This window comes from Pan troglodytes, chromosome X, assembly GCF_028858775.2.
Source record: "Pan troglodytes isolate AG18354 chromosome X, NHGRI_mPanTro3-v2.0_pri, whole genome shotgun sequence".
NCBI classification, from domain to species: domain Eukaryota; kingdom Metazoa; phylum Chordata; class Mammalia; order Primates; family Hominidae; genus Pan; species Pan troglodytes.
The window spans coordinates 150,338,356-150,353,733 of record NC_072421.2 but is presented as its reverse complement, the minus strand read 5'-3'; the positions used below and the strand labels follow the sequence as shown (position 1 = coordinate 150,353,733).

Genomic DNA, 15,378 nt, shown 5'->3' with positions numbered 1-15,378 from the left:
ATACCTTCCCAGCCTACCTGAGAGGGTACACTGGATTGAACAGTATCCTCCCAAAGCTTCTGTCCACTCGGACCTTGTGAATGTGACCTTATTTGGAAATAGGGGCTCGGCAGATGCAATTAGTTAAGCTGAGCTCATACTGGGGTAGGGTGGGCTTTAAATCCAGGGAATGATGTCCTTATAAGAGGGAAATTTGGACACAGAAAGCAAGGAACACAGCCATGTGAAAGGGAGGCAGAGGCAGGAGTGATGCCTCTCCTAGCACAGAATGCTAAGGATGGCTGGAAGCCAGCAGAAGCTAGGGCAGAGGCCTGGAACAGACGCTCCCTGTGAACCTCCAGAAGACACTAGCCCTGCCAACATCTTAACTGAGGACTTCTGGCCTCCCAAAATGTGACACAATCCATTTGTTGTTTTAAGCACTTACTTTGTGGCAGGTTGTTATGGCAACTACAAGAAATGAATACAGAGGACAGTGGACAAGGTCACTGCTATCGCCTGAATCTTTGCATCCCCGCAACATTCATATGTTGAAACTTAACCTCCAGTGCAATGGTACTGTGAAGAGGGACCTTTAGGGGGTGATTAGGTCATGGGAGCTCTGCCCTCGGGAATGGGATTAGTGTCCTCATAAAAGAGGCCCAAGGGAGCCTGTTTGCCCCTTCCACCATGTGAGGACATGGTGAAAAGGTGCCACTCATGAGGAACAGGGCCTCAATGGACACCCAGTCTGGGAACGCCTTGATCTGGACTTCCCAGCCTCCAACCTGTCTGTTGTTTGTTACCCAGTCTTAGGTATTTTGTTACAGCAGCCTGCATGGACCAAGACAGTCACATAAGAAAAGAGCTACAATGCCATGTGGCTCCTGCCAAGTGCTCTCTGAATGCGAGCATGGACCAGGAAGGACTAGGGAAGAGCCGCTGTGGGCTGACTCACCCAATCACGAACTTCATCTTGCCGTTCCTGGCTGCCTCGATGAGGATGGGTACCAACTGCGGGTCCCTTGGGCCGAAAATGCCATGAGGGCGGATGGCTGTGGTTAAGAAATTCTTCTCAGGATCGTTGGCACCCAGAACTGCCTGGAGGAGAGTGGGAGAAGGGGCACGTCCATTGCAAATTCCTAGGCCCAAGCCAAGAGAATGCCTCACTGGGTGAGAAGCACCACTCGTGGGGGACAGACAGATGACACACTCTGCTGGCATGTGGCCACTGAGCAGTGGTCTGCCTTGAGCTGACAACCTACATCAGTGGCTGGTATAATTCTGGGCTACCTCTCTACCCCACCCACCCTCACACCAAAATCTGAAAATGCAGGACAGACAGCTGGGCAAAAACTGGTAAGATCAAATCAGAAGGCCCCGGTTTGGGTTCAAAGGCTAAAATCCACCAACACTGCCAGAAGACAAGCCTCGGCAGCAGTTTGTGGAAAACGTCCAAAGGTTCTGGCAAACAAGTTAGCCGTGAGCCTCCAGTGACTTGAACTGCATGTGCCACCCACGTTTCCACCAGGCCGGGTCTGTTCCAGGCAATTCTGAGTATCACCTCCGAGGGGAGGGCTCTGAGAAACCCAAGTGGGCCCAGAAGAGGGTCAGAGAAGGTGAAGGGTCTGAAGACTATGCCTGGGGAGAAACAGGCCAGCAGCTGGGGGGCAAAGGAGGCCGAGACATGTAAAGTCCTCAGAGCAGTGCCTGGTCCAGAGCCAGTGCTCCTGTTGCCACTGCAAGGAAAGGGTGACTTCTGTGTGACTTCATGGACAAACTTGAACTCAAGAGTCTAAAGCACAGTGAAATGGGTTTCGCCTCAAAAGTAACAAAACTTTCCAAAGGATTTGTTTTATCGTGGGTAAAAGTGGTGATCATAAAGGTTGCATGCGAATTACACGAGATGGCCCATGTGAGTTGCTTCAGTGCGTGTCTGTATGCTTGGTAAGTACGGTTCCTGCTGTCATGTCACCTCGGGTTTCTTCTACTCTATGGTAGCAAAGTGCTGGTCTATGTTTTGGCCCCAGTGATCTTAAGCAACTCAACAATGGAAAAGCTGCCTCTCAACAGATTCCCAGAGCTGGCCCTCCTCTTCCCGCCAGGCCTCTGGTCCCCACAGCGATGGAGGAAATGAATAAATAAACCCTCAAATGGCTTCCACCAAGGCTCATCTCTACTACTAAAGGGAAGAGAGGTGAAGGAGTCCTAGCTCCGCATCATATTTGGTTTATGATCAGTAGGAAGGTTATAAAGCCAACAGTGGATGTCAACCTCGGCTGAAAGGAGGCTTCTGGTGAGTTACTGCTGGAGTCATCTGCAGGCTTTGCTTATTTCCAGTTGAGAACCCAAAAGTTGATATAAGCGAGACACTGATGGTCTGGGCCAAGGCCATCATTTGAAGCTCCTGAGCCTAGATGGGCTCAGCTCTGGTGGCAATCAGTATCGGGCATATTGGGTTGAGAATACACAGGGTCTCCATGGTGACTGAACTGCCTGCAAGGCGCAGGGAGGCTTTAGTACTCCTTGGGCCAAGTTCGAGCACATGAGTGCTCCAAGGAGCGAGACAGCATAGTCTGGAGCCAGGACTGTGGCTTGCCAAAGTTCAAGCCTCCACCCCTGGTCTGGGTGGCCCTTGTGTCTCCCTGTGGACCAGTTCTGCCAGGACTTTCTGAGCTGAAGCAACAGCAGACAGGCTGGGCATGGTGGCTCACGCCTGTAATCCCAGCACTTCGAGAGGCCAAGGCGGGCAGATCATGAGGTCAGGAGTTCGAGACCATCCGACCAACACGGTGAAACCCCGTCTCTACTAAAAATACAAAAATTAGCCGGGCATGGTGGCACGCGCCTGTAATCCCAGCTACTCAGGAGGCTGAGGCAGGAGAATCGCTTGAACCTGGGAGGTGGAGGTTGCAGTGAGCCGAGATCGTGCCACTGCACTCCAGCCTGGGCAACAGAGTGAGAATCCATCTCAAAAAAGAAAAAAAAAAAAATACGGCAAACAGCCAGGAGGCAGCTGGCTCTCAGGTAGCCAGGTCAGTGTTCAGCTCCAGTTCAGCATGTACCGGCTTTGCGAGAAAACCTCAGTGGGTGTGATACACTGCACACACCTGGGAGGGGTATACTCACAGCTACCCAGCTAAGACGAGCTATCCCAGGCTCAGGAGCACTCCTGGCCTGCAGCTTAGGATGGCCTCAGGGTGACAATCCCCATCTGCAGCTAGCAGTTGTCAGGGGCCCCACAGCCCCAGCAGCCTGAAGGCTTGGTAGCGACCGTGGCTGAATCCAACCATACTAAAATCAGGTGCCCTTTGATGAAGCTGTTTTGCCAAGTGGAAAAGTACTTTTTCCTTAAAATAAAGCAAGATCCTTCCATTGTTTGTTTTTCTAAGTAAGGGAGGGGGTGAGAGTGCCACTAGGAAGGTGCCTCCAGCCTGATTCCTGTCTGCACGCTTGCAACTGCTGTAAATTCCCATAGCAGGCGAGGAAGCTCCCATGGCATTGAGGGTGGGCTGTAAGCTCTGTAGACAGACTGCCTGGGGTCAGCCACCTCCTAGCTGCACAGTTTTAGAAAGGTTCTGAGCCTCTCTGTGCATCTGTGCACCACAGTCTTCATCTATAATCTGGTGATGATGCGATAATTGTGACCTTTAAACAAGGAAAATACTCCTGGAAAACACTCAGAACAGTGTCTGGCCACATAAAGCTGTTCTCATAGTAACTTTTTTTTTTTTTGGAAGACAGTGTCTCTCTCTCTATCCCCCAGGCTGGAGTGCAATGGCACAATCTCGGCTCACTGCAACCTCCGCCTCCCAGGTTCAAGCAATTCTCATACCTCAGCCTCCCAAGTGGCTAGGATTACAGGCGCCTGCCACCATGCTGAGCTAATTTTTGTATTTTTAGTAGAGATGGGGTTTCGCCATGTTGGCCAGGCTGGTCTCGAACTCCTGACCTCAGGTGATCCACCCACCTCGGCCTCCCAAAGTGCTGGGATTATAAGCGTGAGCCACCGTGCCCGGCCTCTCACAGTATTTTTAAATTTAATTTCACCCACAAATTTTACATCTCAAATCAGGTACGTAGGCCTCAGAATACAAACTTCATAAGTTCATAAACATTTTTCTTAGGATTCTAAACCCTTCAGTCTGCTCACTCAACCAGTTCCAAGGTACATACCCTCTCCTGTAAGATCTTAGTCTCTGTGTAGTAGTCAATGGGTTTCATGGCATAGGGAAGGTCTTCAGTTCCATTCTTGATATCGACGCCCTCAAAGATGACACTGGCACTGCTGGTTAAAATGAGTTTCTGACAGAGGAAGGTCAGAAAAAATAAAAGTCAGAAATTATCACAATTCAAACAGTGCATGATCCTGTATGAAAGAGAATCAGGGGCATCCCTTTGCTGCCCTCGCATTCGAGGCACTGAAGAAATTATTTACTGCAATGCCTTTGCTTTTCATGCCTTCTTAAAATAATCCAAAGATCACCATCTTTTGCAGCTATGTGGATTCCAGACACACTATGTATTACATTCTAACCAAGAATCAAGAGATCTTGGTTTCAAAACAAGGGATAACACATTTTTTCTATCCCATCACACCTGAGAGATAGAATAGACTTTCATTCATGGTATCTCACTATGACAGTGATTCTCTGTTGTAAGTGAAGGGCAGCCCGCAAACTTCTAGGAAGATGTCTGAAAAAGATCACTGGCTATTCTGATAGTGACCTGGCCACGTGAACACACATAGGAATACACACACCACACGACCTCTTAAGAAATGCTATTCTAAAGGAAGATGTTCTCTTATGAGGGTCCCCAGTGTCCAGCCTGCTGGTTAAGAGAAGCTCATCCAACACTGAACACCATTAGCGTGAATCATATCGTTCCCATTCTCATTCAACATTGTATGAGAAGCTCTAGCTAGAGTGGTAGGGTAAGATAAACACGAATTTATAATGGTTTGAAAAGAAACTGAACTTCCATCACTTACAGATGAGAGAAAAATCTACACAGAAAACACAGGCAAATATGTAGAAAATATTAGCATTTGGCAAAGTTGCTGAATTAAAAATCAATATACAAAAATTAACTAGTCTTATATATTAGCAATAACTGAAAATGTAATAGAAAGTTATTAAATAACAAAAAACGAAGTACATACAAATAAATTTAACGAGATATGCAAAATCTTTACGAAGTAAAGTATAAAACTCTATTGATGACATTAAAGAGCGAGATAAACAGAAACATATCCCATATTTATGGACAGGAACACTCAATATGGGAAAGATGTCAATTCTCTCCAAAATTACCTACAAGTTCAACACAATTACAACAGCAATCTCAGCTGGCTTTAGCAAGGAACTGGTTAAGCCAAACATATGTAGAAGAACAAAGGGCTCAGAATAGCCAAGTGAAGTTTGAAGAAATTGGTTGGGGGTGTGATTTATCTACGGTACACTGAGACTTATCCTAAAAAGGCAGAGCTTCTCTGCATGGGCAGACAGGGAGGTCAATGGGGCAGAGGGGAGAGCCTGGGAACAGGCCCATGTAAGACACAAACACCTAAGACATGCTGCAGATGGTGTGCAGCGATGCAGAAAGGATGGATTATGCAATAAATGGCACTGAACTGGTTATACACATGGAAGAAAGTTAGATCTCTATCTCACACCATATGCAAACATAAATTCCTGGTGGATTAAAGACTGAAATGTGGAAAGCAACACTTAAAACCTTTGAGGAAAAAAAGTACGTTAAATAATCTTTTGATCTCAGTGTTGGAAAATGTTCCCTCAATACAACACAGCAATCACTTTCTGCACTCTTACCCACTAAGCCACTCTGCCCCTTCAGTAAATAAACCAGAGTTACATATGCCAAGATGAATAAAGAAAAACATAACATTGGGGAAAAAAGCAAGTTGCAGGAGGATCTGTTCAATAAGATATCATTGTATAAAATCTTATAACATGCAATCCAATACTTTATATTGGTTACACATGGAGCAAATGGAAATAAACCCAAATTCAGAATTGCTATCCATGGCTACAAGAAGAGAGCAATGGCATCGAGGATGGGCACACATTACACATGCCAGTAATGTTGTTTCTTAAATGCTGTGGTGAGTGGAGAGGTGCTGTTTTATTCTCAAATCTTGTTGTTTTTTTAATTTTTTTTTTAAGAGACAAGGTCTTGCTCTGTTGCCTAGGCTGGGGTGTAGTGTTGGGATCGTAGCTCACTGCAGCCTGAAAATCCTAGGCTCAAGCGATCCTCCTGCCTCAGCGTCCCGAAACAGTTGAGGCTACAGGTGCATACCACCACACCTGGCTTTTAAAAATTCGTGTAGAGGTGGGGTATTGCTATGTTGCTCAGGCTGGTCTTGAACTCCTTGGCTCAAGGGATCTTCCCGCCTTGGCCTCCCAAAGCGCTGGGATTACATGTGTGAGCCGCCACACCTGGGGCGCAAATCTTTTTTGTATGCCCCCAACCTTCCATTTAACAAAGAGCAGCAGGGCCCTTCCCAGGGCTCCAGTTACATCAGCATGGCTGAGTGCAGAGTCTGGGACTTGGAGAATCTGCTTTGACCCCACCTCTCCCATTTACTAGCAAAGAGACATCGTTTAGCCCCTAGTCACCCAACGAGGAGCTAATTAGGTGAAAACTGCAGCAGGGCAAAGCATCTTGTCAACTGCTAGGGGTCAGTTATAAGTGATCTTTTCCAGGGCCCAAGCCCAGAAGAGCTCCAACCCTGCTGGGCTGGCTGAGGATGCTGCGGACCAGCCAACAGTGCCAGGACAGGTTGTTGGGAGAGGAACCCCTTGGCTTGCTTCAAGTTTTTCTCTTAATTTATGCAGTACCTGTGGCATGCATCCCTGTGAGGGTCAGGATACTGAGCTGACAGGGAGCTGTTTTAGCCAGTGGCTGGAGTCCTATAAAGACAATTCTAAGAACCAGGAGGATTGGTAACAATGCAGCAAGCTATGATGGGCAGAAAATTCGTATCCCCTCAGGCCTGAGTTATAACACGTTTCTATTGGCTAAGGGTAAACACAGTTTGCTTTTCTTTTAAAATATAAGCAAGGTCTGGAAAACAATGTGGTGGCTCCTCAAAAGGTTAAACGTAGAACTAGTATATGATCTAGCAACCCTACTTCTGGGTATATGCCTGAAAGAATTGAAAACAGGGACTTGAACAGATATTTGTACACTTGTGTTCATAACACTATTGTTTACAATTGCCAAAAGGTGAAGACAACACAGATGTCCATCCATGGCTGAATGAATAAACAAAATGTGGCCCATCCATACAGTGAAATATTGTTCTGCCTGAAAAAGGAAGGACATTCCAACACATGCTACAACATGGATGACCCCTGAGGACATCATGCTCGGTGAAAAGCCAGACACAAAAGGAGAAATACTACATGAGTCCACTTCTGTGAGGTCCCTATAGTTGTCAAACCCATAGAGACAGAAAGTAGAAGGGTAGTTGCCAGGGGCTGGGTAGGGAAGGGCGATTGAGGAGTTGCTGTTTAATGGGTATAGAGTTTTTATTAGGGAAGAAGAAAAAGGTTTAGAGATGGATGGTGGTAATGGCTATACAACATTGTGAGTGTACTTAATGCCACTGAACTCCGCACTTAAAAATGGTTAGGATGGTAAATTGTATGTGATATATATTTTATCACAATAAAAATATAAGCAATGTCTAAGTTCTGCAGCTCTTTAACTGAAGGCTAATAGGCTTGAGGTCCTCAGATGTTCTATTTGTGTGCAGTTAGAATATTACATCTCAAATCAGCCTTGGCAAGCAGACCTTCACCATCTCCAGTGACTCCAAGGGCTTCATTTCTAAGATCTTCCCAACACTTTAAGAAGCAACCCCGCCTAGGCCCAGGGAGACTGCAAGAACTACGGCCTTGCACCCTTAGAAAGGGCCATCATGTGCTCCTGACAGCACTCACTCCAGCCTTCCCCTTACCTGAACCCCAGCCTCTTTGCAAGTTTCAATGACATTCTTGGTGCCAATGTAATTCACTCTATAAAAGAGCTCCTTGTTGTTACTGGATGGTGGGGGTGATGCACAGTGGAAAACTGTGTTTACACCTTTCAGAGCTGGGTACAGATCCTGGAAAAGCAAAGAAAGACAAAATAATCATTCCTGCTTTGACAGGTCAATGGCATTCTCATGTTTTCACCCTCCAACCTGTGGCTTGTAGGTTCCTTGTCTTATAATTCTATAATCAATATGGAAGTACATTCTCATAAAAGAATCAATGATACCGAAGTACATGGGATGGAAACCAAGTTGTCCCTTTAATCACCTTCTCCCCACTAACTAGTCCCCAGTCAAAAGGGGTTTGGGGCATGAGAAGCCTGTGGGATCCACACAGAGGCAACATCCTTTTGGGTGGTTCAGAGCAGGCACCTAGGAGGTAAAACTCCCCAGGAAGGTGAACTCAGATAGAAATTATGAATCACATGAAAAAGTTCCACACCATTAAAGACAGTAAATAGCCAATACACAGGCATATTCCTTCCTGTGAAACTTGACACAATACGGCAACCTGAAAGGGATTTTTAAAACAGGTCTGTTTGATTTACTGCTAAAAGGAACAAGAGCTCCTGAGAGAAATGGCTGATTGCAGATCTGGGACAGGAAACACACAAGAGGAACCAGGCACACCTTGTACCAGAGAGTGAGGATGCTAGCTAGCTAAGACTACCGGGGTCACGTTAAAAGCACTCAAGTGCCAACCTGAAGAGGTTCCCACTGGGCAAAGAAGGGACAGCTTGACCACAAGCAAGAATAAAAATTCATAATTGTCTTTTGGTGACAAACATGACAATTATGTGCCAATTAATATTTTGCCACAATTTCCTCTCTCTACATACAATCACATGATTTTTTTTTTTTGAAACCAGTCAAGTAAGTTGCAGACATCATGCTGCCTCTAAACGCTTCACCAGGTATCTCCTAAGAACAAAAGCATTCTCCTAAATAACCATAAAACAATGATCACACTCAAGAAACTTAACAGATATGATGTTCTTATCCAATAATTAGTCTACATTCAAATTCCCCCAATTGTCCCAATAATGTCTTTTATAGCCTTTTGTTTTGGGGTCCAGGATCCAATTGCGCATGACATGTAGTATTTAGTCCTCAGGTCTCTTCCATCTCTTTTAATCTGAAACAAATTCCCGTCTTTTCTGTCTTATTTTAATGCTGCCATTTTTCAAGGGTTTGGGTTATTTTATAGACTGTCCTTCAGTTTGGATTAGTCTGTTTCCTCAAGATTAGATTCAGGCTTAATGGTTTTGGCAAGAATACCACATCAGTGGTGGTGCGTCCTTCTCAGGGAATTACCTCAGTAGGTGCAAGTCTGTACCACTTTTGGTGATATTAAGTTGGAGCACGTGGTGATGATGATGGCTGCCAGATTCCGGCCATCAAAAAGGTACCTTTTCCTTTGCAATTGATAAGTAATCTGTAGCATGTTAATTCTACCAATTAACCTCAGCATTTATTGATAGTCCTTGCCTGGAACAATAATCAATGTACTGGGTATAAAATGGTGACATTCTAAGTCTAGCCTTTTAATTCATGGCCTTTACATTTATTAGTTGGCATTCCTCTGTAGAGCTTCCCCTTCTCCCTGACCCCAATTGTTATTTTCAGTATTTCTACGGACCCATGGATTCTTTTTTATTTTATTTTTTTGAGACACTGTCTCGCTCTGTCGGCAAGGCTGGAGTGCAGTGGCATGATCTCAGCTCACTGCAACCTCTGCCTCCCGGGCTCAAGCGATTCTCCCGAGTAGCTGGGATTACAGGCATGTGCCACCATGCCCGGCTAATTTTTTTGTATTTTAGTAGAGATGGGGTTTCACCATGTTGGCAAGGCTGGTCTCGAACTTCTGACCTCAGGTGATCCACCCGTCTTGGCCTCCCAAAGTGCTGGCATTGCAGGCGCTAGCCCTGCACCCAGCCCACGGATTCTTTTTGAAATCAAAATGCATTGTCATCCACTACTGTTATGTTTTGAGAGGCTCAAAATGCTCAAAATGTCCCAAATTTGGCCAGGGGAAGCCCTTCAAGTTGGCTCTTGTATTTTCTTGGCAGGTCCCCATTCATTTTGTGCTAAGAAAATGTCCCAGACTCATTTTGTACTGCCCTTGCCCTAGGGTCCTAGAATGAGCAATTTTCCCAAGAAGCCCTAGTTCTTTTTATGGGAAATGGTATATAGAAACCCAAATCTGAGCACTAGGCATGCTTATCACTATTGGAGTATCAGAAGTAATAATACCCCAGAGGGAAACAGTGAACCAGAGTCCGATCAAGTCTTTAGTCCAGTAGAAACATAATAAAAGTCACAGTGACTTTAAAGTTTGTAGTAATGACATTAAAAAGTAAAAAGAAAAAGGTGAAATTAACTTTAATGAGACAGTTACATTCCTTTTTTCTGTAGGTAGTTTTTGAAATCTGGTGTGGACTTCACACTTACAGTGCTTCTCAATTCTGACTTGCCACATTTTAAGTGCCCAATAGTTGCACGTGGCTAATGGCTGCCTTAATGGACAGCGCCATCCCAGATCTACCAGTATACAGAAAATATTGGAGGACAGAAGGGCATGTTAAACGCAATGGGGATGTAATCGGCAAAACCCAGACTGTGGGAAATACTACAGCACCATAAACGTGGTTTCTACTAAACATCAGTTATTCAATAAATAGACTGAAGTTTAAAAAGATGAAGGGAATCGTAAATTAAAAGAGAGCTAAATATTTCAACCAAATCCATAGTCTTGATCTTGCTTGGTTCCTTATTTGGAAAAACAATAATACAAAAACATTTATAAGACATTCAGGGATATCTGAACGCTGGCTAGATACTAAGGAACTACTGTCAATGTTTTTAAAAATAATCCTTATCTTTTAGAGACAAATACTGAAATATTTGCAGATAAAATGATATGATGTCTAGGATTGACTTCAACATAATCTGAGGAGGAATATAGGTGAAACACGATTGGCCATGAGCAGAGGTGGGGAGGAGGAAATCTCCCATGAAATAGTACAAAAAGAGAAAGAGAAGCAATGCAAGAAAGAGAGGATGAGAGACAGACGATACAATGAAAGACCACCATATGTCCAGCATGGCTTCTAGAAAGAGAGAAAAGAGAGAAAAGGGGTAGAGTTAATCTTTGAAGAATTTTCCAGAAATGAGGAAAGACATTCATCTTCAGATTGCACAGGCCTACCAGGTGTTAAGATTTAAAATCAAAACTAAAACTCAGGCCCAGATATATTATCTACAGAGTATAAATGATAAAAAATAAAATCCTAAAACATGAGAGGGAAAGCCAGACAACCTACAAATGAACAACGACCGGCTTGAGAGTAGACTTCCTGTCAGCAACAAAAGATGCACAAGACCGGGGTGACTTTAAAAGTGTTATGGGCCGGGCGCGGTGGCAACGGTGGCTCATGCCTGTAATCCAAGCACTTTGGGAGGCCGAGACGGGTGGATTACTTGAGGTCAGGAGTTCAAGACTAGCCTGGCCAACATGGTGAAACCCTGTCTCTACTAAGAATATAAAAATTAGTCATGGGTGGTGGTGGGCGCCTGTAATCCCAGCTACTCGGGAGGCTGAGGCAGGAGAATTGCTTGAACCCAGGAGGCAGAGTTTGCAGTGAGTCAAGATCACGCCACTGCACTACAGCCTGGGCGACAGAGCAAGACTCCGTCTCAAAAAAAAAAAAAAAAAAAAGTGTTATGTAATACATATTGTGTGTATAAAACTATATAACTATATATACATAAACTTTATCTATATATATGTATATCTGTCTCTCTCCTCTCTCTCTCTCTCTACTGACTATAAAAACACATTAAAAAAAAAAAAGAAATGGGGGTCTTGTTATGTAGTCCAGGCTAGTCTTGAACTCCTGGCCTCAAGTGATCCTCCCACCTTGGCCTTCCAAATAGCTGGGGGACTACAAGTGCATACCACCACACGCAGCTGAAAGTACATTTTAAAAGTCCTTCTCGGCTGGGCGCAGTGGCTCACACCTGTAATCCCAGCACTCTGGGAGGCCGAGGCGGGCAGATCACCTGATACAAGGAGTTCAAGACCAGCCTGGCCAACATGGTGAAACCCTATCTCTACTAAAAATACAAAAATTAGCCGGGCGTGGCGGTGGGCACCTATAATCCCAGCTATTAGGGAGGCTGAGGCAGGAGCATCGCTTGAACCTGGGAGGCGGAGGCTGCAGTGAGCTTAGATTGTGCCACAGTCTGGGCAACAGAGCAAGACTATGTCTAAAAAAATAAAAATAAAAATAAAATAAAATAAAAAAGGTCCTCTCCTGCCATGTCTTTCACCCACATCACATCGACCTTGGACTTAGCTTAGATTTCATGATCCACCAGCACCACCTTTGCCTTGTTCCCCTCTCCCTTTATTAAACTTGTCTAGTAAACTCCAACCCTGGTTAAATGCAACTCGCCCCTTCTCCATGCTTGCGGCTGAGCAGTTGAGTGTAGCTGGAGAACAACATGGCATGCTGGAGGGTTCCCTTGAAATCTGTACTCAAGGAAAGCTGAAATAATATACTAGCAACAACAGCATGGCAGCGGGGGAGCCTTTTGGAGAGAAGTGAAAGCTTGCTAAGGATTCTCGTCTCCTTTGAGGGGACAAAGCAGTGATCGAAAAACAAAATTCCTGCTTTTGTGGAGTTTACATTCTATGGTAGAGAGGACAAATTTCAGAGATTTCCTCTGCTCTGTATCCGCTCATGGTCAATCATGTTTCAATCAGGACAAATAAGCAAACAAACAAGTAAATCTAGAGGACGTCCGTACTGGCAGGTGTTATGCAGAAACTAGAGCAGAGTAAGGGAGACCAGCGGGGGCCTGTTCCTTAGCACAGGGTGGCTGGAGATTTACAGGAAGCTAGGGAGCAAGTTCTGTGGTTCAGGAAGAGCATTCCTGACAGAAAGGACACCAAGTGCAAAGGTCCTGAGGCAGAAACTTGGTTGGTGGCCAGTGTGCCTGGGGCAGAGCCATGAGGCGGGTGTGGGAGGAAGTGGGCCAGACAGGTAGTGGGGACGTGCCGTGCAGGGCCTCATGGGTGATTACAGAGGCCTCTGTTTGCTTGACATGGGACTGGACGCCACTGGAGGCTTCTGTACAGAGGGCGGTGTGATCGGATTTATCCATTAAGAGTCCCTCTAACATCTAGGTGAGAGAGTGATGGTGGCTTGGACCAGGGTGGCAGCAATGGAAGGGGTGAGAAGTTGTTGGATTGGGGATCTATTCTGAGTGGAGTCAACAAGATTTCCTGATGGATGGGATGAAGGGCATGAGAGAGAAAGGAATCGGGCAGGGATGAATCTAAGGTTTTTGGTTGATGGAACTGGAAAAGCAGAGTAGGCCATTTATGGAGATAGAGAAGACTTAGCAGAAATAGGTTTGCTGTGGTGGGGGAGGGGCTTGCGTCAGGGAAGCAGGAGCTTAATTTTGGATGTAGCAAGCTTGAAGCGTCCATGAGGTATCCAAACAGGGATGTCCAGCAGGCATACACACACATACGCTCACACACACACACACACGGACACACACACACGCACGCACACACACACACACATGCCTGAGAGAGCTAGGGGTTGGAGATAACAAGCAGGGAGCACATCAGCTTCTAGACAGTAATTAATCCATGAGATGGGATGGAGTCACTGCGACACTGTCTAAACTTGGAGAAGAAAAGAGAGTAAGTCCTGGAGTCTGCAAAGTTTAGAAATGATAGTGATCAGGAGACAATCAGTGAGGCAGGAGGAGAAATGAGTGAGGTGGTGTCTCAGAAGGCAAGCAAAGAAAGCATCAGATGCTGCTACAGGGCCAAGTCAGAGGAGGACTGAGATTCAACCACCGGATATGGTTGCCTCAAGGTCCCTGGTGGCAGTGACTGGGTAGGGAAGAGGAGGTGGCTTCCAGCTGGCACCAGGATGGGCACTTTGGTGGGGATGAGGTGTCCTCGGGAACAGCAGGGGAGGCTGAGTAGAGACATGGATGTGGGCAGGTTTGTGGAGATGGTGCTTGGTGGTACCAAGGGTCTGCTTGAGGGCCATGGCCATGCACAAGGCAAGATTTAACCAGGGTGGGGGTTACAATGTGAAGTACACTGTGGTGGCCACATTTATTTGCCACCTGGGCCAGGCTCTAGTCCCCGGTGACTCCATTAAACACGAGTGTAGGTGTTGCTGTAGAGGTATTTTGTAGCTGTGGTTGACATCTACAACCAGCTGACTTTAAGTAAGGAGATTACCCTTGCTACTCTGGACAGGCAGTATATACTCAGTTCAAAGACCTTAAAAGTGAAACTGAGGTTTCTGTAAGAAGAAGTTCTAACGTGGGACCACAGCATCAATTCCTGCCTGAGTTTCTGGTCTGCCCTACAAATTTCAGATTTGCCTAGTCAGCCCCCACAATCGTGTAAACCAATTCTGTGAATTAAATCTCAACCTCTCTTTCTCCCTCTCACCCACCCATCTCTCTCCTTGCCCTTCTCCACACATCCCCCTGCTGGTGTTTCTCTGGAGAAACTTTATGGATACATACAACCAGAAGAGAAAGGGGAAGGGGGTGAGGACTATGCAAGCGAACAAGTGGACCAGGGAACTAAAGGCAGTGAGGCACGAACAGGCTGAGCCACGGTGGGCATGGCTGGATGTCTGGGTGGGGTTAAGGAATCGGGACAGCTGAGGCACTAGAGGGCATGAGCTGGACAGAGAGGAGCTAGTGCTCAGAGTAGAGTGCCTGCAACTGAGAAGGAGAGGACGTGCTTACTGGTGATGACAGGGGAGTGGAGGGCAACATCATTGGGTGAGAGGAGGCCAAGGATGAGAGAGGCGAGGGCATTGGTAGGGTCATCTACATGAACACTGAATTCACCAATAATAATGCCAGAAAGGAGCTGAAATCACTGAGAAATGATGTGGAGTCACTGGGAAGGGGAGCAGGCGGCTGTGGGTGGCCACCACAAGGAGGGAACGGTGTCGGGGTTTGTACAGTCTGAGGGTATCCTCTTCAAAGCTGGAGAGGCTTAGAGCAGCATGAGGGAGAATGGTTCGGAGGCAGCAATGATGAGCATGGAAGATGTCTACCCCATCTCCAGGCCTGGAGGTGTGAGCAGCACGGGAGAGAAAACAACCGTAACTTTGCAGCGGAAGCAATGGCCTTAATATTTCATCAACAAACCATATAGCGAATGACACCAAAGCCAAGAATAAGGGCCCAGTGACAGGCTGAGGGAAGCCATCCATAATAAGTACAACGGGCACAGGATTGGCATCCCAACTAGATCAACAAGGAAGCAAAGGTAACCCCAA

The 15,378-nt window shown here is 46.0% G+C and overlaps 1 protein-coding gene across 4 annotated transcripts in view; it reads right to left on the bottom strand.

The window, feature by feature from the left end:
• Window positions 1-15,378, bottom strand: part of NSDHL (NAD(P) dependent steroid dehydrogenase-like) — a 38,349-nt gene that overhangs the window by 2,467 nt on the left and 20,504 nt on the right. For all 4 annotated transcript variants that reach the window (XM_054677081.1, XM_016947544.2, XM_016947545.3 and 1 more), the window contains 3 exons: window positions 7,967-8,113; window positions 4,156-4,284; window positions 938-1,080 (listed from right to left, as the gene is read on the bottom strand). In XM_054677081.1, the coding sequence (XP_054533056.1) occupies window positions 938-1,080; window positions 4,156-4,284; window positions 7,967-8,113 (419 nt within the window). The remainder of the gene's footprint in view (window positions 1-937; window positions 1,081-4,155; window positions 4,285-7,966; window positions 8,114-15,378) is intronic.